The 23,593-nt window shown below is 39.9% G+C and overlaps 1 protein-coding gene across 9 annotated transcripts in view; it reads right to left on the bottom strand.

The window, feature by feature from the left end:
• Window positions 1-23,593, bottom strand: part of BLTP1 (bridge-like lipid transfer protein family member 1) — an 87,623-nt gene that overhangs the window by 4,487 nt on the left and 59,543 nt on the right. For 3 of the 9 annotated variants that reach the window (XM_054283742.1, XM_054283743.1, XM_054283740.1), the window contains 29 exons: window positions 21,252-21,458; window positions 20,915-21,153; window positions 20,118-20,362; window positions 19,520-19,625; window positions 17,463-17,560; window positions 17,177-17,362; window positions 16,318-16,486; window positions 15,619-15,830; window positions 14,793-14,991; window positions 14,137-14,196; window positions 13,045-13,271; window positions 12,031-12,161; window positions 11,059-11,182; window positions 10,794-10,903; window positions 10,022-10,112; window positions 9,452-9,514; window positions 7,701-7,945; window positions 6,957-7,172; window positions 6,648-6,828; window positions 5,603-5,795; window positions 3,557-3,718; window positions 3,315-3,454; window positions 2,943-3,144; window positions 2,577-2,780; window positions 2,282-2,461; window positions 1,716-1,853; window positions 1,002-1,262; window positions 440-590; window positions 11-168 (listed from right to left, as the gene is read on the bottom strand). In XM_054283742.1, the coding sequence (XP_054139717.1) occupies window positions 11-168; window positions 440-590; window positions 1,002-1,262; window positions 1,716-1,853; window positions 2,282-2,461; window positions 2,577-2,780; window positions 2,943-3,144; window positions 3,315-3,454; window positions 3,557-3,718; window positions 5,603-5,795; window positions 6,648-6,828; window positions 6,957-7,172; window positions 7,701-7,945; window positions 9,452-9,514; window positions 10,022-10,112; window positions 10,794-10,903; window positions 11,059-11,182; window positions 12,031-12,161; window positions 13,045-13,271; window positions 14,137-14,196; window positions 14,793-14,991; window positions 15,619-15,830; window positions 16,318-16,486; window positions 17,177-17,362; window positions 17,463-17,560; window positions 19,520-19,625; window positions 20,118-20,362; window positions 20,915-21,153; window positions 21,252-21,458 (4,898 nt within the window). Of the gene's footprint in view, window positions 1-10; window positions 169-439; window positions 591-1,001; window positions 1,263-1,715; window positions 1,854-2,281; window positions 2,462-2,576; window positions 2,781-2,942; window positions 3,145-3,314; window positions 3,455-3,556; window positions 3,719-5,602; window positions 5,796-6,647; window positions 6,829-6,956; window positions 7,173-7,700; window positions 7,946-9,451; window positions 9,515-10,021; window positions 10,113-10,793; window positions 10,904-11,058; window positions 11,183-12,030; window positions 12,162-12,367; window positions 12,569-13,044; window positions 13,272-14,136; window positions 14,197-14,792; window positions 14,992-15,618; window positions 15,831-16,317; window positions 16,487-17,176; window positions 17,363-17,462; window positions 17,561-19,519; window positions 19,626-20,117; window positions 20,363-20,914; window positions 21,154-21,251; window positions 21,459-23,593 lie in introns of all 9 variants that reach the window. The other 6 variants (XM_054283749.1, XM_054283747.1, XM_054283741.1 and 3 more) reach the window with 6 other exon arrangements.

Below are 23,593 nucleotides of genomic sequence, written 5' to 3' on the forward strand. Positions count from 1 at the left end.
TCCAACTTACCCACCATCTCCAAGGTGTTAACATCTATGGTACCTCCAACAACCCCTCCTCTGGAGTCCAGCTGGGACCTTCCCAAGCCCACAGACATGCTGATTTCCCGATCTCTGCTGCTGCCCACAGACAGACGGCCCTGACTTTTCAAACCACTGGTGGTCCACCTAGAACAGAGGTCAAAATAGACAACAACTTGCCAGGCTGCCAAGAGAGAAACTGAATCTACTGGAAAGCAGTAAATAAGGTGGGGTTTAGGCATATGTGACTTCAGGATTAAGCAACTACAGTATTCAAGAGGGAATTCTCAGTCCAAAACTGCAAAGGGTAGGATTTTAAAGCTAAAAGTCAACAGACTGTAAACAGTCTGTGGGGAAAATATTGCTTTTTTGCCCTCAAAACACCAAGTGTTAAAACTTGATCATATTTTATACTTACGTAGTATTGCCCATTACATTGCTCATATTCATTTGAACATTTAATTGTTTTAGGTTCATAGCAAACACAACCAGTGTTTCCCATGGTGTTCCTTGCTGGCTGCCCGCTTTATTTGACTTATTAAATGGAGTTGATGTTTTTGAGAGAGTATCTAAACAGAAAAAAACCAGACAAAAATGTAAATTATTCCACATATAGGAAAATATTCCACATACTAGGAAAAACTGGCAGAATATATCCATTTTGAATATTACAAAAGGACTGAAAAGCACAATATTTATAAAGAGCACAAAGCCATGAGAAAAGATAAGTGAGAACTAGAGGATTTGCAATATGCATTGCTTTAGCTATCACAGAAATTGACTCATAGATAAGGAAATTTTATGGAAAACATGCTAACAACTTTCATTCACCCATTTCAGACATTTTACCTTCTCTAACTATTGACTCTCCAGTGCCAGACACTGTGGAAAAGAATATTTTCAAAGCAGTAATGACATACTTCTCTCATATAACTGCTGGAAATACTTGAAGAAAAATATACAGGTCATTATCCACTCACCTCTCTGAGGCACTGAAGAGTCAGACACGCTCCTGGATCTTGTGACAGCTGGAGACTTGAGGCTGTGAGATGCTGTCCCAGGTGACATGCTGCTGCTGGCACTGTGCTCACTGAAAACATTGGGGGACTGTGCCATGTGAGTGAAGGAAGCAGACTGGCAGGGCTGCTCCCACGTCCTGCAGTATGCTTTTCTCGAGGATTCAGGAGAAAGGTGCTGGCTCACTCCTTCAATGGAATCTGGTGTGCCAGGGCCTGATGCTACTGGAGAAAATGCAGCACAGGAAATACAGAAAAACCATTTCATTTGTGTCTAACCATATCCTCACATACACTAAGAAGTACTAAGAAATAAATGCATTTCATTTAACATAACTCAAAGTTTTCTACTCTTTTTTAATATATCATAAAACTACAGAATGGTTTGAGAAGGGCCTTAAATATCTGGTTCCAACGCTGCCACGGGCAGGGTTTATTAGATTGGGTTGCTCAGGGCCCCATCGTACCTGGCCTTGGAATATGCTCTTTAAATTATTACTTTATCACTTCTTCTGTCTAGGCTTTCCTACAAGACATCTCTGAGTGACTGCATATGGAATAAATCATAATACATTTACATGTATCCAATGATTTAATATGACACAGGTAATAAATGCTTATAAAATTCCTACTCTCTTTGAGTAACAAGTTTTTTTGTGATAAGTAGCAGTCTCCTACCTGGCAGATTTATTGTCTGATCACCCAAGAAGAGCCTTCTAGCAATGCTTCTCCTGTACCAAGCCCTGGGAAAGGCCAGGATCTCGCTGAGGCGGCGCATGTCATACTTGAAAGAAGCAGATCCTATGTCACAGACAGCTGAAAAAGCACATGCACACAGTTGTAAATTCCCAGTAATAACAGGTTTTGATAACCAAGTCATATTCTCCTTCACCTAATAATGTTGTCTCTGCTGTCATGAAAAAACAGTTTTCCTAAGGTGTTGCTATTTCTTCAAGTCCAGCCATTAGATAAAAATGCATTTCATAAAGACACAGTAGAACCGAAGAATACAGATTATGTTGAGTCCTGCTTGTGTTGGATGTGCCTCAGACTCCTCATGGGAGGATTTTAATGGCAAATTACTCACAACCATCCTGCTATTTCCCCAGTAAGTCAGGATCCCACATGCAGGGGCAGAAAATAAGTACACAGATCTTCCAAAAAAAAAAGCTGCCAAGAGTAAAGTCCATCACTGGAACAGCAGCTCTATAATTAGCTGGGATTAAAATGCAAGAAGCATTTACCAGATATGTTGATCAAAGTGGTGTCTATCTTGCTGGTAGCTTTGCTCACAGACTGACTCTCAAAAAAGGAGGAGCCTCCTGAACGCCGGATCCGTGACAGGCTGACTTTCACAAACTCCAGGTTGATGCTCAGGGAGTCCTTCCGGCCAGTGACCGAAGTGGGCTCCTCATCCACATTCCCTACAAGGAGGAAGGAAACAGTTTCATCTTGTGTGATCCCTTCAAATCTGCAGTTCAGAAACCTGTGCCACGCTTGAATCACGTTCATCAAAGCAAACAAAACCTCATTCCATACCCAAGGCTCCCGATCCTGGGGTCAGCACAGTAACAGCTGATTTTTGTTTTCCAGCTCCATAGGGGTGGAACACATAAAGGGAGAAGTCAGACATGCAGGCAGTAAAGCTCAGGCCTGAAGAGCTGCTGCTGGAAGTCGTCAGATCTGACTGACTGCTGCTGTGCCTCGTCCTGCCCAGAGGGCTGCCGAGGCCAGGGGATGAACCTGGGGGCAAAAAAAAATCAGATTTTTAAAGCATTTTCAAACATGAAATAATGCTTAATGGTAACAGCAGTATTAAACAGACCAAATGCACTTCAAATTATGCCCTTTATCAGCAATATAGCTTAAATATTCTGAATCAGTCAACATTCACACATGCATTACCTGGTGCTCCAGATTTGCCAGCTGAGTTCTTGGAGCCACTCTGTGGAGTACTGCCACCAATGGACACACTTTCTGATGGGTATGTTGTGCCTAAAGTTTCCAGTTCTCCTCGGTTGGAAGAGAAAACAAGATCCAGGGAAGGCAACTTCAGCATACACTCAACTCTGGATACTGGCAAGCAGCTGAACTTGATTTGAGAGGGCTGGCAGGCAGAAAGAAAATAAAGCATTCAGAAGGGACATTTGACTTTTTCCTTAATGAAGTTTTTTTCAAGAGCTTTTATTCCTTAAAAATGAAATTTAGAACCATGGCTTGTTTAAATGACAGTGACTAAAGCAAGTTACCCCCCTGAATGTCGAGTTAAACCCTCACCTGGACTCGTACATAAACCACCACATCTACAGGGAAGGAGGAGTATGCTGATGTTGAGGATGACACCAAGGACGTTGTGGACTCTTCCAAGGGATCTTGTAAATCAAACTGTCCCATGTCTTCATCCTGGGAACTAACAGCTTTTAACAAGTACAAAAACTCATTAGAAAGTGGAATTTGAAGGGGAAAACAGCTCAACACCAAAAAAGCACAGAGTGCCAGAACACAGCTATGCAACTGACCTGTGTAATTCCTTTCAATGGGTGTGATGGGAATGGTTTCAAGGGCTTTCTCCAAGAAGTCCAGGAGGCAGGGGCTGATCACCATCTCCTCTGGCAGTGACTGGAGTGCAACCCATGCATAGAGTTTAGCAGTTTTCACTCCACCACTTCCTTTCCCTTTGGCTGCAACATTGAGAAGATACATTTGCCTAAGGTAATAGCACTGAGCAGTAACTGATAAACATTAGAAGGCACTTCATAACTTATCAAGCTGTGCCCTCTTATTTTCTCTATCATCTGAAGAGATCTAGACCAGGTCTGCTAGAAGAAATGAAGCCATTAAGTTTTCTCTTTGCAGAAATAACCATTAGTCTGTAAGGCTTAATTGTAGTAATTCCATTGCTCATGTTCTCAACCAAGCACTCTGTTGTCATTGTCACCATCTCACTTCTTAGAAAATAGCACTGAAAGCAAACACAGACAGTTCTTCTCCAAATACCCAGTGCAAAGTAACCACAGCTAACTGGAAATGAAAGTGGTATTAGGAAGATTAAATCAACAAGTCTGGAAAGAATATCAGTTTAAATAGAGAAAAATACATCAAAAAATTAAAACTGCAAATGGCAAGTCCTACTATATTTATGCAAAGAATGACTAAAGATTCTAAACCATAATTTTTGAAAGCTTGGAATTAGCCAGAGGATAAACAAAAAAGTTACTCTCTTGTAAATTTGTGGAAGAGGAATCTTGAATCCATGTTCATCAAAATATTAATATGCAGAGAAGACATAAGTACCAGCTCACTTGCTGTCTCTATGCTATACAGCTATTAGAATGAATATACATCAATGGAGTCATAGATTTAAAATTCTCCAAGACAAATATAGAAATTAGCTACTAAAACAGAGATGAAAATCCTTTCATTTGTTAAAAAAAGAGAAAACACTGACTTCTCATTCTGTGCAAATTATTCTGTCTCATGTCTCTGACAACATGGTCCTACCTTACTTTTACTGGAAGCCAAAGACAATACAACAAGTTGTCTCCATTCCAGAGGAAGAGTACTATTACAAAAAAGTAGTATAAACAACAATAGGTGTTTTTCAAAACCATTCAAGACTAATAAATACTTCTAGAAATAAAATGCATAAAGAAATAAAGCAATTACAAGCCAATCTGCAGTCTTGGGGGGGCATATACATTATCATACAAGTGCAATTTCCACACCAAATGCAGAGCTTACAGACATTTAACCAGCAAGACTCAGGATCTGGACATCATGTGCTAAGAATTCAAAGGCAAAGATTAGAAAGGTAGAGTAGAGAACAAAAGTGAAGTAGCATAAACCACTATGCAACATCTGGTAATCAAAGAGGATGGCCCCCTAAAGAAGTAAGAGCTAATGGTTCAACAGCATGGAGAACTGAGGAAAGTATTCCCATTTCACTCTTCTCTCCCAGCATCTCTGGTGATTTATAAGGTAAAATCCTCAAGCACAACTTCCAGTTATTAATTTTGCTTGGTGATCAAGTTCTGGCAAAATTTTGGCTTTGTGTTTAAAGCAGCATTTCAATGCCAAGGAGAGAAGAGTGAATGTCTCAGAAATTGGAGATGCAATCTACATGCCTCTGGATCCAACAGGAGGTAACAACAGCCTCCTGCTTGAGAACAGGAATCATTGGAGACACAACAAAGCCTGTATTAGAACTCATGTTACTCCAAATCATGGCTATTTAGAGGCCTTCAATGGGTGAGACATTTACAGATATTTACACTGCTTTCCAACACTCTTTGGTTAAATGAAAACTGGGAGAAGGCAGTGACAGCCCAACACTGGGATATGGTGACTATGACAAAAAAATTACTGAGACTGCTTTGGCAAACAATGTCTGAAAATGCAGCTTCATGAACTGCATTTTTGCTTCTGGGGTCAGGTTCCTGCAGCTAAAGTCAAACCTGGATAAACACAGTGCTCCAGGTAAGGTGCAGCCAGATCTAAAGGCAGTAGATTACACCACCAAGGGAAAAAATATCCATGAAAGGTTCAGAAAGTTTGTCCATAAGTACCTGATGGGATGGGTGGGGGTTGGGGAGGAAGTAAGGTGTTAGTCTTGCTGTGGATAGTGCTAGAGAGAGGAGGAGATGTGGCAGTATCTTTCATACCATACAGCTTGGACTCTTTGGAAAGGGTGCGTGGCAAAGAGGATCCTCGAGAAGTGTTTGGAGATTCAGTCTTTAGAGTCTTGGAGTTGTAGTGCAGCTGGAAAGCAAAGCAAGATCAAGTTACTTCACACAAAGAATTCAATTGCTGTACAGCCATTTGGTGCCACTCCTTCCCTCCAAAATTTATTTCTTCTCATTTTTACAGAAATATCATTGTAATATACATTACATTCCAATTCACATCCTATACACAAAAAGAACTGAACACTTAGTAAAAAAATACATAAATTAATAAACTATTAAAGCATTCAACAAAACACAGAGAAACAGAGGAAATTCATGATTTAGGAACACTAAAGCTTGTTTCTCTCTCTGTTACATGACGTGCACCCTGTGCCACCTATGCACAACTATGTATTTGTGTGGTGGAACTGTTCCACTACTGAACACAGGAATACAGAAACTGGCATAAAAAAAACCCAAAATACCTCTGAACCCAGGAGTTCACACCTCCTCCATGTGCACAGTAGACTACTACTGAGAACACAGAACATAACAAAAGTCGTAGAGAATGTTTAGTCACTCCTGAATTTGACTAGAAGCAACAGGCAGGACCTGAGGTATAACTGTTATCCCTGAGTACAGCATGGAATACATGGTCCTTCCACATTGCAAGACTAGAAAAGCCAAGCTGTATCAAGTGAGGAGCATTTGATTCATGGCATTGCCTCAACAGAATTATATCAAGTTTTTGTTCAGCAGCAACAGATTTTTCCCTGTTCTTACTCCATTAGGATTTCAAATCACAAAATACAAGGACATTTTTGTTGAGACCTGTTCATGCTAGGATATAGACACAATGATTAAAAACCAAGGAAATGTACAGTTTGACTCTGTTGGAAAGAAAACGTTGTCACTGCCTCCCTGCTGAGTTATCCCTTCATTTTACCTTTACATCCACCCCAGGAATATAAAACACTGTTGTTTCCACATCACTGGATTTTGTCTGTAGAGATGATGGCACTTTCTTGCCAGCAAGCAAGTGAGTAGTAGATGCATAATTAGTCTGAAATTTCTTCTTTTTTGAAGGAGACTCTTGATCCAAACTCCTGGAACTCCGATCATAGCTCCTGAAACAAATATCCTCATGTTATTAAAGTAATTTCTGGTGCCACATTGGGCCAGAACAACTTATGGTGCTGTTATTAAGCAGCGATAATTAATTGCTGGTAATAAACTAATGCACGCAATTTCTTACCTTCGCAAACTGATGTCATCGTGCTCTTGCTGGAGCATCGTGGGATGCAGCACACACTTGCCACAATCAATTTCAACCCTGATATCGAGCTCAAAGTCAATGTTTCTCTCCGTGGTGGTGCCAGTGACACTCCTGTTGGTGGGTGTTGTTGGCCAGCGCTCGGTGAACAGCTGGTGCACAGCAGCAAAGCCCGTGGCTTTCTTGCGAGAGGTGCTCCTGCACAGGCACAGGTGGGGGGCAGGTATCAGCAGGACATTCACCTCAGCAGGGGCTACAAGGCATTCCCAAACTGTGCCCACATTGTAGGATCTTACGAGAATATTTTGGGGAAAGGCCTTAGCTGATATGCAGCAATAGTAGCAGAAAAAAAGAAAGCTTTTCTTAAAGTCTCAATCAAAAAAGGAACAAAAATATACACACACAATCAATTTCATATTTGTAAGCAGCCATATTTACACATTCAGTTTGTGGAACTACACCCTGTTCTGTGGTCAAAAGCCTCACTTTCCAAGTTTTTTTATTCTGTTCCAAGAGTTGAAATGTGTAACAGTTACCTCCTTTTCCAATCAGGATCACTCCTTCCCACATGGTCACCTCTAGTGAACACAACCTCACCTGCCTTCCACACCCACATCTGAGTGTATTCACTACATCAGCAACAGAATTTGTAGCTTTAAATTCAATATTTCAAGTTAGAGAATACTGAAAGCATATTTAATTATCTTCCTCAGGACTGTTACTTACGGAGGTTTCCTATAGAAATAGGTCCTCTCCCTTTCATGGTCATCGTCCTTGTCCGAGTCCTCGCTGCTGGAGGATAAGCTGTCATCCCGGCGTCCTTCTTCAGGCTGGAAGGGAATGCCGGGTGAGAAGACAGCTGGAGTTTTGGGTGAACCAAATACCGAGCATGAGCCTTCACTAGCAGATGAGTAACAGGAGGGACCATCAATAGTTACGGACAAAAGGTCCATTTCTGTCTCCTCTGGAAACTGATCGTGAAAAGACAAAAAGATAGTAAATTTCCACAGATTGGATTTCCACAGAGAATGCAGTAGATAGATCTGGAAATAAAGAAGCAGGCCTGCTATGAGAAACTCTCACTTCTGAGTTCCTCATAACACAGAGAGAGCAGGTAAAGGAATTGCAGGAGGATTATGAAAAAGAAGGGAATGAAAGCTTGGTGGGAAGACCTTTGCCATTGCCTAGTGATTGAGCTCAGCCTGGTAGACAAAGATTCATCATGCTCTTACCAATTTAGAAGGAAAGGAAACATTTCATTTAAATTTAAGAACTGTTTTGAAAGCAAAGGACAGAAGGCAGCCCAAGTGCCCATGACTCGCAGGAAGCGTTAGTGAGGGCACGCAGGGCACTAGACAGAATGTAGAGCACCACCCTGGGCATCCCAGCCTGAGCATGGAACTGAATGCCCTCCAGGAGCCTCCTGCTTCTCACAGAAATCATGCCACAAGCCATTGTCCAACATTAAATTCTTAAAATGCCTGTGAAAAGCATCTACAAGTGTTAAACGCCAGCACTTCCTATGCAGTATCACTGTAGAGCTACACAGTTGTTGTCCACATACTCAAATTACAGCTCTGATGAACAACTGGCATGATGTCAGCAAAACACATTTAAAAAAAAATATTCAACATTGGGTACCTCCAGGTGATTAATAGTTTTTTAGTATGCCAGCAAAACCTAAGCTAACTGGGCTTTTACATAACAACACCACGCAGGGTAGCTTTGAAATGTGAACATATTTAAATGTGCAAAGCACATTGCCAGGTGCCATTTCCACCATTCTCTCAGAAATAGGCATTTATTTCCTGGCAGCGTGAAGGAGAGTTAGAAAGGAGAAAAAGTACATTACTGCCTCTTCAGTTTGGTTTTTTTGTTTGCTTGTTTAGTTTTGCCTTTCCTGATTTATGAGTTTTGGGTTTGCTTGATTAATTCTTTTAAAAAAACCACTATTTTCTCAAAAGATGGTTTTGGAAGCGGTTAAAAAACTCAACTTGTCCTCAGGGTATTAAGTTTCAGAACATTCCCTACTTGCTATTATTGGAAAATGTCTTATTCCACACTAAATATAAGAATTTAAACAGAAATAAGAATGTGAGAAGAAGTCCTCCCACCTGGTAATTATTTTGTACCAGTGTTGATTGCCATCACATTGGAACACAATGTGACATGTGAAGGCACACACTAAAATCAGCCTCTAAAGCACATTTCAATACTAGACTTGGGTCACTTTACATCAGCCTTGCTCAGTCTTCAAGCAAAAAGTCATTAATTCATTTTAGAAGAAGTTTTAAGTCTACATAAGGGTGCATGAACCATACATCATGTTCCTCTACTTAGTTTATGTATTTAAATATTTTCAAGCTCAATATACATTCTGTTTAGCTCAGTGCAAAAGAGATGAAATATTGAAAAGCAGCTCCCTATGAGATAAATTAGTTCTCTGGCAAAGAACACTTGTTTCTGCTCAGAAATACCTGAAAATACCCTTCCCCTGGACAGCTGGATTGTTGTGCAATCCCCAAAGCTGTTTGATTCAACTTAATAGAAATGAAAAAAAAATAGAAATTAAAATAATTACAATTATCTCAACCATGCAAAATAAACATTTTAAATGTGAGAAAACATACAAAAAAAAAAATAACAACCCCAAGCCAATTCAACAATCCATTTCAAATACTAAGGATATACCTGTACAGCTACAGCAAACTAATACCCATTTCCAAAACTCTAAACATATTGAAACACCAAAAAACCTAGGTGATTTTTTGCACACCTCTGACAAAAATTCCAACAAAAGGACTACTGTGTGAGCCTAAGAAACAAATCAAGCCATTTTAAAATATTTTTCTCTCATGAGTCAATTTCTGCGCCAAGAAACCAAAATACATCTGTCTTCTAAGAAAATAAGTCTGTTTTTCAAAAACAAATCTGTAATTTGAGGCAAAGCAGACACAATTCAGGCTTGCCTGGATGTAATTATCTCATGAACTGGTGATCAAATGGCAGAGGAAATACAAATATATGGCATATAAAGTAATTCTTACAGAATCTTGTATGTTGAAGGTTACTCTTGGCCCAGGGGATGCAGCATCCACACGAATATCTGGGAGGTCTTCACTGTCTCCCAGTCGAGAGCTGCAAGCAAAACAAAACCAAAACAGCTTTTTGAGTTGTACTACAGGATTTAGGGTCATGCAAACATTTAACTACACAAGTACAAGGTCACACTTGGCATTCTTTTAGGGAAGAAGATATAAAATCATAATTGAAGCACTTGGGTACATGAAAAGGAAGGAGGGGGAGAAGAAAAGAGAAGGAAGCTGCACATGACTTGGCCAGCACTCTATCTCTGCTAATGTCTCTGTGCAAGCTTTTCAATCCTAAAGCCAACATGCAGAAATTACAGAAAAAAAAGCCATTTGTAATCTGCCACATGGGACAATTATTTACACAGAAAAAAGCATCTCCCTTTCTTCTTCTCATTACAAGAGCCCTTTTAAAAGGCAGATGATTGCAAATCAGGTGTAGAAAACAAGATTATTACAGTATGCTATTTTTCCTTATATACATGTTTTGAAATCAGGATTCTGTAGAAAACCCTAAGTGGTTCTAGAAGTGGAATCTTCTCAGTGGTTTCAGAAAAATGAGAAAAGCTTTTCAGAACATGCCTGCCTTGCAAAATGACCTCTTTCTAGCCAGTTCCACCACAAACAGCTGCTGCCTGTGGTAAAAGGACTCTTGAGGCCCAAGTCCAACTTCTCCCCTGTCCCACGTGCTGCTGTGGCTATCACAAGTCCCAAATTCCCAGAGGCTCACCTTGCTCTGTCCATTCTCTTCAGAGGTGGCCTCCCTGATGCTGAAATGCTCTTTGATCGGCTGTAGCTGGGTTTGTAGCTCAGACCCCACTTGTCTTTCAAGGAGGCAGCCTACACCAGAAACAATACGGAAATGCAACCATTGAGAACACAGGGAAAAACTCTGGCAAGCTGAAATGCTACTGCACATGGGAGTGCCAGCAAAGTCAAAGGGTTTGTGGGACACAAGTGCTACAGTATTCTCCAAGGAGCCTCATCCTGCTCACCCTCATGCTGGATCTCCGGAGCTTTTTGCGGACGTCCCTGCGGATGTCGTTGACAGCCACCGACTCCAGCTGCTGATAGCGCTGAATTTCTTGGTTTATGGTCCCTTCACTGGCACCTAATTTCCTGGAGGTAAAGCATGGTTGAGTTACCTTACAAGACATTATTTCCACAATTTCAAAACTCTTGTTGTAAGAATGCTTTCCCCAGGAACTAACCCATTTTCTCTTTTGTCCCAATACTTAGGACCAGTGCCAAATACAGCCACAGAATTATGAAAACAAGCATTTAACCTAAATTCCTAATTTCAGAAAAAAATTCCCACTGAATGGTGACAGCAATCTCATTTTAAGTATAAACAGTAAAACATGTATCCCTTTTCATTATTTAACATGTAACTACCAACCTCTGTACTCCCATCACAGACAGATCCATTTATAGTAAGTCTGTCTTGGGGAAAAGAGGGGGGAAAGCCCAAACAAGCCCAAAGTCAGAAAACACTATTAATAAAATACACAGAAGGTCAGGTGACATTAGTGAAATCTCAAATAAGTTTTTCTTCAGGGTTTTCTCAAGTACAGTATAAGAAAGTTTTCAAGTTTCATCTTGAAAACATCATGTGCAAGACACCAAAAACAAATTTATATTTAAATAATTTCCCTCTTCTTCCTAAGCTTATTACAGTTTCAAAGTAATATATTTTCCTAAAGTAATCAGCATGATAATATATCAAGACAGAAGTCTGATTTTGAATCAATAGGAAAAGGATTATAAATCAGTCATTAAAATGCAGAGTCAGAAAAACACAGACTAATCTGACACTTGTGGAACAACCCGAGAGATTTGAGAGAGCACTTGCACATATAGCCTTTGCTTTTGAAATCCTCTTCTTTTCAAATACAGGCAACAACTTGCACTTAACCCTAACAGTGCCACAAGATGTATGATACAAACATAAAGCAAACCCCACTTACTTCAGGTCATCAATGACTTTTGCTTGCTCATTGAGCTCTCTAATATCAACCAAACGCTTCATAAATTTCCTTCCTCGCTGTTCTCCAGTTTGGATACTGGAAGCTCCCTGCCGCCGGTGATCCACGATCTCCTGTTGAAAATTAAGATTTCATTCATGTCCTCATGAAAAACTGGCCATCAGAACATTGTGAACAACAGGCAAAGTGAATTTCACACCTTCAAATTTGGACTAGTGCATGCAAAAGAATCAATTCATGTGAACAGGCAGCTGATTGGATTTTTTCCGGTGATCCAAAAGCCCATCATTCAGTTAGACACACTGTAACTACTACATACATGCCCCCATGAGCAGGATCTGCCTGCTTTCAAATGTGCTCTGCTAGGCTGGAGCAGATCCCGCTTCGCTGAGCCCCAGAGATATTCTACAGGAACAGAGTATCGCTGCCTTGGGGGGCTCAAACCCAGCAGGTGATTTACAATCCGCTGCCCAAATGTGAGCTTGCGTGCCTCTCCACCCAAGGAGCCTCCGCCTGATTGCTGAACAACAAACAGGAGCATTAGTGTGCTGGGAAAATGTTTCCTCAGTCAGCAGGCTAGAGACATGAAGGAACAGCTGTTAAAATGGTTTTGCAGAAAACCAAAAAGCAAGGTCAACAGCATACTGAATAGAAGTAGGTTTCCATAAATTTTTTTCATGTTAGTTACTTACTCTCCTGTGAAGAAAACCTAGAAGAAAGGCACAGCTTTTACAGTTCAGCTATCTGAGGTTAGGTGCTGTGTCCCCTCCATGTTCTCAAATCCAGATCGTTATTTCCACATAACACCAGCAGAAATATGATCTGCAATTTGTTGCCTTTGAAAGATGGAGTTAGAAAACACACACACAAACGTTTCTGATTTAACAAGACTTGCATGAGCTATAAAGACTCACATGCTGGACTCAAGATTAAGACCTTTCCATTTGACAGAAGACTTTTGCCAATTAGTAGAATTATTTTGGTGGAATCACTTACTGCATGGATAGTGGGAGACATGGTGTCAACTTCATCCTCATCTGAAAGGTCAGCTATGTTCACAGAGTTGAGGTCAGCAATGTCATCAATATCTTCCTCTCCTGTCAATGTTGTGAGGGTGTTGCCCAAAGCATTCAGTCTTTTCCCAATGTTTGGATCCATGTGGACATCAATACCACACATCTTCCACAACACATTCAGTGTCCAGGTTCCAGCACTACTACTTTCTGTGTTAAAAAAAACAAACAAACCAGTCTAAACAGTTTTTCCTGTTTTAAAAAAATCTCCCATAGAGAATTGTGTACCCATTAGCCAAGACAGTTCTTTGTAACTGAAAAACACTATCTTTTCTGTCTATTCTGAGGAAAACACGTTCCATAACTGAAATGCTTAATGAAAATACTTCACAGTATTTCTTAAACAAGTGATGTAACACAGGCAGACCTCATGAAAATACATTCTCTTCCGAGCAAGTAAAGAGCATCTCAAGCTTCAGCTCATACAAATGCAGGCAAGTACACTACTCCAAAACAGAATTTCTAACAGCAAGAAACATAAAGCATGTCTTTCTGCTCTTTCTGCATGTACAAATGCTGACCTATTTTTATTCAAGTCTTTAACATTGATGCTGGAAGATGTCATATGTGTTCTGTGCCTAGTGAATATCCTGTCTGCCCAGGATTTTTCTGAGTGCCACTTGTCAGCATCAAAATACAGATCTTGCTCTAAGCATGACAACACAGGATATTGGTTTTCTTCCTATATGGAAGTATGGCTAATACAGAGACTGACAGCTATTTCTGAATGCTCTGGAGAAGGTCCAGACTACTTAGACTGGGCTGAGAGGGAATTTGGGAAAAAGAGAAGTCTTTTCTGGGAGAGGAAAGAGAGGGATGGCAGCTCAGGGTGCAAAGCCTCAGCATGAGGAAGATTGAGCAATCCCTAGGACAGGAAGCAATGCTGACTGTTATGGCAACTATTGCTGACTCTTCTCCAGCCAATTAAATTAAAACACAGTTAAAGGACTTAAATTTCATGTTCTATGAATGCTTTTCTTATGGAGGACTTGATTAATTAAAACAAGCACATTACCTGCTGCAGCTTGGCCTGTTGTCCTGGAACACACTTCATAGGTACCATCTGGCACAACACCTACATGAAGCATACACAGCAAGTCACTGACTAGGCAGCCAGTAAAAGCTGCTTCAGAGCAGCCCTTCCCAATCCCACCCTCATTGTCCTGCCTGCCATAATTAAAGAATGTCAAGAGTTCTAGTTTTATTTCTCATTGAAGGACTTTTCTTATTTAGTAAAGTGAACTTACTTGCTAACATACAAAACTCTAAATAAGTATCATGTATAACACACATATGCAATGAATCAACTTAAAAACCCATAAAAATGTTGGAATTTTCACATTATATAAAAATATTCCATATTAGACTACTAAAATCTTACTGGGATCTTATGTAATTGTATAAAAGCAATGCATTCAACTCTTACAATATCTCTCAGGCAAAACTTAAATTACTACAATTATATATAAAGCAGTAAAGTTTATATTAATAAAGGAAAGCAACAAAAAAGGAATATAACCTTTTGGATCTATATTATTTTGCTTTCAAAAGGCCCAAGTCTTTTCTTTAGGTTTACTGGGAAAGCTCAGCTGTTTTTCAAGTCAATGGCAAAGGCAAAAGTGGATTCATATCTGAAATACTCTTGTCCAGTATGAAATCACCTGCACTTACATGCATTCATGACTAGATCTCCTCTTATTTCTGGTTTCCAGTCATCCCAACTTGTCTCAAAGCCATCAGCAAAGCGGATGCAGAAGTTTTTAAAATGACCTTTGCTAACCAAAGACTCTGAGGAGCAGGCAGTGATGAGTGTGCTTTCAATAGTCAGGACTAAAGCAGAGCCAGTGTCAAGATCTGCAGAGTGGTTAGACTGGAAAAGAAAATCACAGGGAGAACTTACTGGTCAGTGCAATGCCAAAGTGATTACATTTCCTAAATGCCATTTATCTTTCCCTATTAACTGACCCCTGCTCATATCTCCTTGTATTTTTCCTTCTCTGCAGAGAGTTTCAAAAGCATCACCTCTGCCCATACAACACCTTGCATTGCTGATTCCTAAATGCAACACCTACATTATACATTTATTTGAGCAGTGGGAGTCAAGCTCATCTGGAAAAGGAACAGAAATCCAGGTTTGATCAAGGGCTATAATCCATATGGCCCCATGACCAGAGAAGACAAGCCAAGGATCAATTCTTTTCTCCAAGAAAAATGACACCTGACTTGACTGAACAAAGACAAAAAGTACCTTTAATTTTTATGTGATTTTTTTTTTTGGTGTTTATTTTCATGTGTACAATTAGGTACAATCCTAAATGTACAGATTGATAAATTTCTATCTCTGAATATGCACATCTATAATTATGTTTCATTTTAATTTATATCTCCTTTTATAAACTAGACCTTTTTTGAAGTTTATATCACCTGGTTCTTGTATATGTACACCACACACAAATGGCTGTTTTAACAGACTTGCAATAATCATGCTTTTGCTTACCTGGGGTGTGTTTGTGATGGGCAGGCAAATTCCTAAATCATTGACAGTCAGCTGAAGGAACAGAGTGCCAAAAGCCTGTGCAGAGGTTTGCTGGATTCCAGGCAGCATATCCACCACTTCTTTTGTGGCCATGTGAATATCTTTATGCAAAGCCATTCTCTGTTCATTCCAGTTGTCATAGGCTGCCTTGTAGTTCAGCCAGAACAGCACAGCTTAATGAGGAAACCAAAAATGCTTAATTGAAATCAACACGTTAAAAAAATAATGTATAAATTCTTTTTGCAATCCCTTTTTACAGCTCCTCCATTACTTTAAGTGAGAGGATGTGTAACAATGGACACACACAGGTTCAGGGTGCAGCGATCAGGTCATGCTTCAAAGGACAAGATGGACAAACTTGATCATTTACCAAAGCTAACACACTGAAATACAGAAAGTCCTGCTGTTCTCAGCATTATTCATTATTCATCTGTGAGGATTTACAACAGCAACTTGCTCCAAACCATCTAATCACCTCAACATGCGGAATTTTTGATGTGTGATGACAGATTTATCAATCTGTTGGCATGGGGGAGATCTCCCAAATGTCTCAGCTACTTAACAAGAAATACAAAGAATCTTGAATAACCAAACCTTTTGAGAAAAAAAAATCTCTTCCTCAGTATGAACACAAACTTGCAGCAATTGTGTCTACAGTACCTCTGTCAAAGGCCACAGGCTGGGCAAAAACAATGGGTCTGTTCAGAGTAATGAGCACAGCCTCCCTGTCTGATGAGCCACTGATTTCTTCTCTGAGAGCATTTCTTAATCCAATTCTTGTCTTGAAATAGGCAACTTGATGGAAGTCTGAGCCAGCTTCTTCATAAACCTTAAAACATTACAAAAAATGGGAAGAGGGAGGGGTTTGCAGCAGGGAAGAGTTCAGGGATGGGGAGGGGGAAGAAGAAAACCCCAAATTACTGCATTTGACAGAATATAAAATTAAAACAAGTTGTGTCCTTTCCTGTTCTTCTCTAGCCAAAGGTCCTTTGAGGAGCTTCAGTATTCTTGAATTAAGGTCTGATCACAGCATTATTTTCCTTATTTATCATAGATTGTTAACTAATGTAGCTATTTATAGATCCAGATTCTCTATTGTGACAGTTGATTTACAAGTCTTAAGATTTCTCTTTGTCTGTTTCTTTCTAGGCATCACAAAACACTTTCATATCCTAGAACAAGTGATTCCAGGTAACAGCAGGTTTAAGAGTACAAGGGGTACAACTGTCAAACCAAGACAGACAAACTAGGTCAAAATGTAGGTCTAGCAAAGTTTGGATCTCCTCTGATCTTATTATTTCATTCAAATATTGTAAAAAATTATATTAACATCAACAAAAGTTTTGAGTTTAACTCAGCAGAAAGGCTATTACTGTTCTAAAGGGCTAAGAAGTTCTAAGATATTAATATAGGAAAAAAACAGATAAAAACCAGCACTGTGCAACAACCTCTTAGCTTGATTATGCAATTTTTTAATCACACATTAAGAACATTACATGCAAAGATCTTGAGCACTAACCTGATGTTTAACAATCTGTCCCAGAGCCAGATTCAAATCCACCTGGCACTTTCCAAACAGTTTGAGGTAGCTGCTACTTCCAGGCATTGCTTTGGTTTGCAGCCTGTTGGAGAGCTCGAGTTCTATCAAGCCCGTTTCAAACCTCACAGCACGCATCGAGGGAGTTGTAGCTGTCACCTGAATTCCCTAATGGAAAAGGAAGGCACAAAGCCATGAGCATCTGGCTCAGAGACATGATGAGAAAGGAAAGCAGAACCCAACCACTGCTTTGTCATCATAAGATTACCTTAAACTGCAGGCTCAAGGAGTAAAGAAGAATTTTTGGTTTATCTCCATCTGTTGTGCCATCGTGTTCATTCCAAAGAGGTATTGGCTGCTCCCCTCCTGTACACATTAAAAATGCACAATCACAGTTTTATCGAAGAAAACATTTTAAAACCAACACATAAAGTGACCATAAATTAAGACTCATTTTAAATAGTGACCAGTTGAGGATTTACAAAAACAAGTGACGATTGGAGACATGAGTGCAGATCCATTTTCTGACATACAATTAATATCTCTCCACTAAGAATGAAGGAACAGAGGCATGTTCCTCCCTCCTGGGAAATTTTCCATAGGAAGTCTCAAAGTCTGAAAGGATTAACACCTGCCTTTCAAAAAAGGATGGTTTTTGTCCCCTGCACCAGTGTATCTCCTAGTTATCTGACAACACAAGTTTAACACTTGACCAAATACTATGCAAATCCCATGAAAATGAGGAATTGAAATTATGTCAGTATTTTTCCATGAGAGGAAAGAGTATTCTGCAATTATTTTATTTTTGGGTTTACTTGCTCATTCTGGCACATGTCATTCCAAGTTATGTACCCCTAAGAAGCAATCCTGGTTTTAATTCTCCTTGATATTTATCTACATTCCAACTTAGTTTATAGGAAGGGCTTGCTGCTGGAAAAGGCTAAGCCATTATTTCTCTCCAAATATACCATTGATCTAATGACAGTTATTTGGTGGTGAGGACAAGCAGTTGAATCATGGATTCAAAAAAAACCCCAAACAACAATCAATTTTTATCACTCCATTCTGTATCTGGATAATTTTCTTTTAATCAACACTGCCTTTAATTTTCAGATGCCATTATTATGGACTGCTCTGTTCATTAACTAGCCCTCAATCTGTGCAACTTCACCTTCAGTAATTGGTACTTAGACAGTTTTTATATAAGGATAATAGGCAAACAATACTTTAGTGCAACACAAACACTAATTAGAAAAAATACTGCAGCACATCACACTAATTAGTATTTTCAAGCCATTTAAAAAATTACTTTGCTCCAAGCCAGAGGGACCAAGCCAATTTCTGTCCCCATTGTTCTGCACTGAGCAGACCCACAGATTGCTGACCTGACCACGTCCCTGCTGAATTACCCCAACATGGAAGGCAACAGTCACATTTGTAAAACCACCAGGCTGCTACTGGCAATACAAATTTACAGTCTGGAAAAGCAGAGAAGCAGCACTGGTAATAAATTCCTCACATAAAAGTACAGGGCAGATTGAAAAGCTGGGTCTATGAAACACTGTAAAAGCTAATACAGCTTTCCTGGTTCAGCACTATATGCTCCTCCACACAAAAAAAAAGCTCTGATAGAATAATGACAGCTGTCAGAAGATTTATTCTTGGCCCAAGCATTTTCTTACTACCCAGTACTAATATATTTTGGCTGGAACAAGTATCAGGGTGTTTCTTGTTAGCCTTCAGGGAATTTGGCATTTTCTATTTTCTCCACTGCATTTTCTAACTGCCTTGAGGGCATGTCATGTGGACTGCACCATTCTTTTATTGGATGTATATATCTGAATATATATATACACACACACAGAGGGACATGAAAGGAGGCAGATGCACATACAGACATTCTTTTTACTTAGTTACCACTTTTTATTCTTTCCTCATGATGTTTCCAGCTATTGATGAATCTTACTAAACTAAAAATTTGCCTTTTAGGATTACTCAAAAAAAAGTTCAAATCAAACAAAGTGACTACAGGAAGTAACCCAGCCAAGGTCACATTATGGAGACACACAGAGGCTGAAGTCCAGAATGCCAAACAATCCTGCTTCCCAATAAAAGTCCTGCTTATGCTAGACCTAGAATAATTTCCAGAGCCTCTGCTATCATTTCAAAGCCCAGCTCTGCTTCCTGCTGCTGCTTGCAGTGCTAGAGGTGAAATGAGGGTGGCTGTGAAATTAATGAGCTGATCCTGACTGAGAGCTACATCATGTTGCCATCAAACAAAGTTTGAGGATCTTATTTAAAGCAGCTTTTAAGTGTTCCACTTACCTGAAACCTTCTGTATGACCTCATTTACTTCCTTCATGAACACTTTTTGCACAAATACTAAATGGTTTAAAAGGTCAGTCGTGAGATTATGTTCAAAGGAGCCAACCTGCAGAAGCAGAACATTTGAGAACGAACATTACTTTTAAAAAACAGTGGATTTTCAGGTTGTTTTTTTTTAGCTGCCAACATCAGAATTCTCATTTACAAACATGCCAGACTATTTTTCTGACTAAAAAGCTAGTAGGAATGCCCTGCTTTTCCCCAGCAGGTGTTTCTTTTAAGCAGCACCCCTTTTCTCTCTGGAAAAATTAACTATGGAAATTGGCACACAAGTAGAACTTATGAATAGGACACTCTGTGTTGAGCAGAGCATTTTATATCATTAAGGTTCTATGTCATGTCATTATTCCATTTATGGAGCTGTCTAATTAAAAAAATCAGCTATAAAACAATAAAAAAAAATAGTTTTTCACTATTTGGATTCAGCTTGTAAACCTGAGAGTTCTGGAGGAGGCAGATTGCTAAAAAAATGTGAAGGTGAACAGAGAGAATTGTAATAGAAGGGAAATAAGTTGTCAGAGATGCCTTGAAGCCCCACCTCAGCCACACAGCGCAGGTAGTTGCCCTGCAGGTAGTAGCCCTGCTTGGCAGGGAGCTCATCAATGCTCCAGATCTGGTCAGAGTAAGTGTCATGCTCTTCCATGACATATTTCCCTGACATGGTGACAGGAGGCAGGTTGAGACTGGCCGAAGGAGGAATGGTTGACATGTCAGTGGCAGAAACTTTTGAAGTGAAGCGCAGTCTGTGGTTTGGAAGCTCAAAATTAAATCTGGTCTGGGCACCTGAAAAATGAAGGTGGGGAAAGAAAAGGTATGAACTGGCAAAAGAATCTCTTATTTATCTTTAAATTTAAGAACAGTTTTGGAACAATAGAAAACAATGTAAATGGTTAAAACATTACTGGAGTTCACACAGCCAAAGAACTATAAATACCTACCCACATGATTCTGGGTTGTCTTAATTTTTAGAGAAAACAAAGATTCCACAGTAACAAGACTAAGGGGGAAGTCATACAAACCACCTTGTGAATACTGAAGCCTTACAAGACTATTCTAAACCAGCATTACAAATCAAAACTTAAGTAATCAAGGATCATAACCTGATTTTGGCAGTTAGAGGGAAGCTTCCTGGGAGGATGCTATATATGAACATGGACATGTCTTCACGTGCTCTTGCATTCTGCCTCTGGGAACTGTGCAACAACCACAGTGAAAATTCTCTATATGGGCCCACCCGTATTAAAAAAACCAAAGCTGATGACAACAGATTCAAAGCTCTAGCTAGAACTGAAACACCAAGTGCTCGTGGGTGCTTATGGAAGGCCAAACCGTCACCTGTCATTCCATGACTCCTCATTCTTCCCATCTTGTACTCCGCCTTGAGGGAGGGCAGGAGCGCTGCTCCAATGGCAATCCCATCGATCATGGCACTGAACTTCAGCACTATGGGCTTCTTCTCCAAACCTTCTGGCAGCTGGGGGAACTCATTTGTTTCAACCGGCGTCTGATTGATGCTCGTTGGAGTCTTCTCCGAGGGCAGAGGAGTGGCCACATCCTCCTTGGCCGGCTGGGGCCTGCGGACCGAGACAAACAGCAGGAAAGCCTCGCTGTTAACCCGGCCAGGCACCCGAGGTGCCAAACCCCGCCAGGGGAGGGCTGTGGGAGCACTCACGCGGCGGAGGGCTGGCGGATGAGGTCGGAGATCTGCTTGGAGAGCTGGTGGGAGCTGCGCACCATCATGCTGTGCAGCGTGGCCGGGTGCTGCGGGATGTTGATGCTGATGGCGCCCACCTTCACCACGGCCGCGTTGTTGGTCTTGAGCCCCCTCTGGGCGCTGTACAGGGCCTGGGATTTGGCAATGCTGCACTTCACCACGGTTCTGGCAGCAAAAGGGAACGGCAGTCATTTGCACGCCCTTCCAGTTGCGGGTTAAACTGAGTATTTAAGTGTCAGCTGAATTTTGCAGTAATATTAGCAACTACACCCACATCCCTTTTTCTCTCACTTTACACACAGATGCACCACATGCCACAAACAACTACGTTACACTTAAGAGAACTACATGTCACGCATGCCAAAAAACACCTATACCTAAACTCCTATCCTTGCTTAACTTAAGGTCATTTCAGTGCATTTACACCAGGCTGCACATAGACAAACAAATTTGCACACACAGAAATAAAAAAAAGAGCCTTCCATTTCAACTCCTGTTCAGGAATAATCTTGAATAATCCTTCCAGTAAAAACTCAGATTTCTGAGTTTTGCATCCAAATAGGTCATTGGAGGAAATGCTTAACAGTAAACACACAGCATGGGATTCATAAATTTGTGCATTATATTGATGTTCAATTCAAAGATATTATTGCAAAACATATTATCTAAACTTGATTTTAATACTGAGGAGGATATAGTTCACAATGGTTACCCAAGATAAAAAGATAACTGCACTAAGCAGACAGTTTTTGATGTCATTATAGAATTTTGGCAGAGCAGAATTCACTAAACTCCTATTAAAAATATATTGGGGTAACACATAAATGTTTCTATGGTCAATTCCTGGAGGGTTACCCAATGGAAGTATATTATGCAGCCAACACAGAATTACAGCCTCAAAGAGAAGGACATGTAGTTGTCAAGATGCAATACATCAGCTAAAATGGCTGAAAAATAGACTAAAAATTGAGTAAAATAAACTATAGACTACATAAAATAGACAATATAAAATACATAAAAACATTCAATGCAAGTTTCTCAAATACTGTATTTCAAGGGGTATAGCTAAAATACTTTTTGTATCATATTTAAATTGTTTATAGACAGTTTGGTCCCATGGTGGAAGATTCATTATTCTGTGAACTCCACTCTCTAAGTAATGTTTCTTCTTATTCTTATGCTAAAATACCAGCAAGCCCAAAGCAACCCAGATGTGGAAATACAAACCAAAGAAAAAAAGGCATCACCCTTCTGCTTATAATCAAGAAATACACAGCACTGTAAGGCAATCACTGGCCTATCAACAGCAAATTAATTGCCTCAAGTTCAAGGAACACTCAGATTTTCACAGCTATGCCAGAGATGCAAGTGACCTAAAGCAGTTCAGAATTAATATTTTAGAGCAGACTGTCAAGTAAAAATGATTGCAAAATATGTGATGAAGGAAGAAACAATTCACAACAATTTTCACAAAAACATTATACAAATAAACATTACTTAAGAAAAAGCCAGAATTGCTTTAATCCACCACTTTAGAAGAACAACATTATTTTTCTTTATATTTGCTCCTGTCCCACTCTCTTCCTGCTATCATTCTGACTCAACTGTTATGAAGCCAATCAAGAACACACTTCCATCTCCATCTATAAACACAAAATACTACTGCATTCAAACCATTTTAAACATTTCCTTAATTAAAAATATATTACACCAGTATGGCTGTTGCAGGAGAAAGAAAGCTCAGCAAAATTAACTGTGCTTTTCTCCATATTTCATGCAACAAATGAATTTCATTGCTGCTTGCCTACAAAAAACCTACTTCCATGACAAGAATGTCTGGCTATCCACTTATTATTGAAGATCTGCAGTTTGCTTACCTACAGTGACATGCCTGTAACACACCTGGTTCTATCTCATTAAAATCATTAATCATTATTTAACTTCTGTACCAGTAATGCTTCCAGAAAGAATTCTATATTCCCACATCAATACTCTAAATGATCACTCTCCAGACAAATTAGTGACAAAAAGTCTTTGTCCCACTGCAGAACTGACTACAAGGCCAGTGCTCAACAGATTTTTGCCATGTTGTAACAAGTATGTGGGGGGGAAAAGTCAGCAGGAGGCCAATAACACACAGGAGCTACTGCACTGAGTCAGCTGTGTGTAAGTAAAGGGATCCTTCCCTTAACTCCAGACAAAAGGAACTCACTCTCTAAGCCAGAGACTCCATCATGACACACCACCATAAATCCAACATGGATTTATCCAATCCTGTTCATCCTTTATACTTTTGTTGA

The sequence above is a fragment of the Melozone crissalis genome, unplaced genomic scaffold (assembly GCF_028551555.1).
Source record: "Melozone crissalis strain CALT ecotype California unplaced genomic scaffold, PUWL_Pcris_2 ptg000039l_1, whole genome shotgun sequence".
In the NCBI taxonomy this organism is placed as follows: Eukaryota; Metazoa; Chordata; class Aves; order Passeriformes; family Passerellidae; genus Melozone; species Melozone crissalis.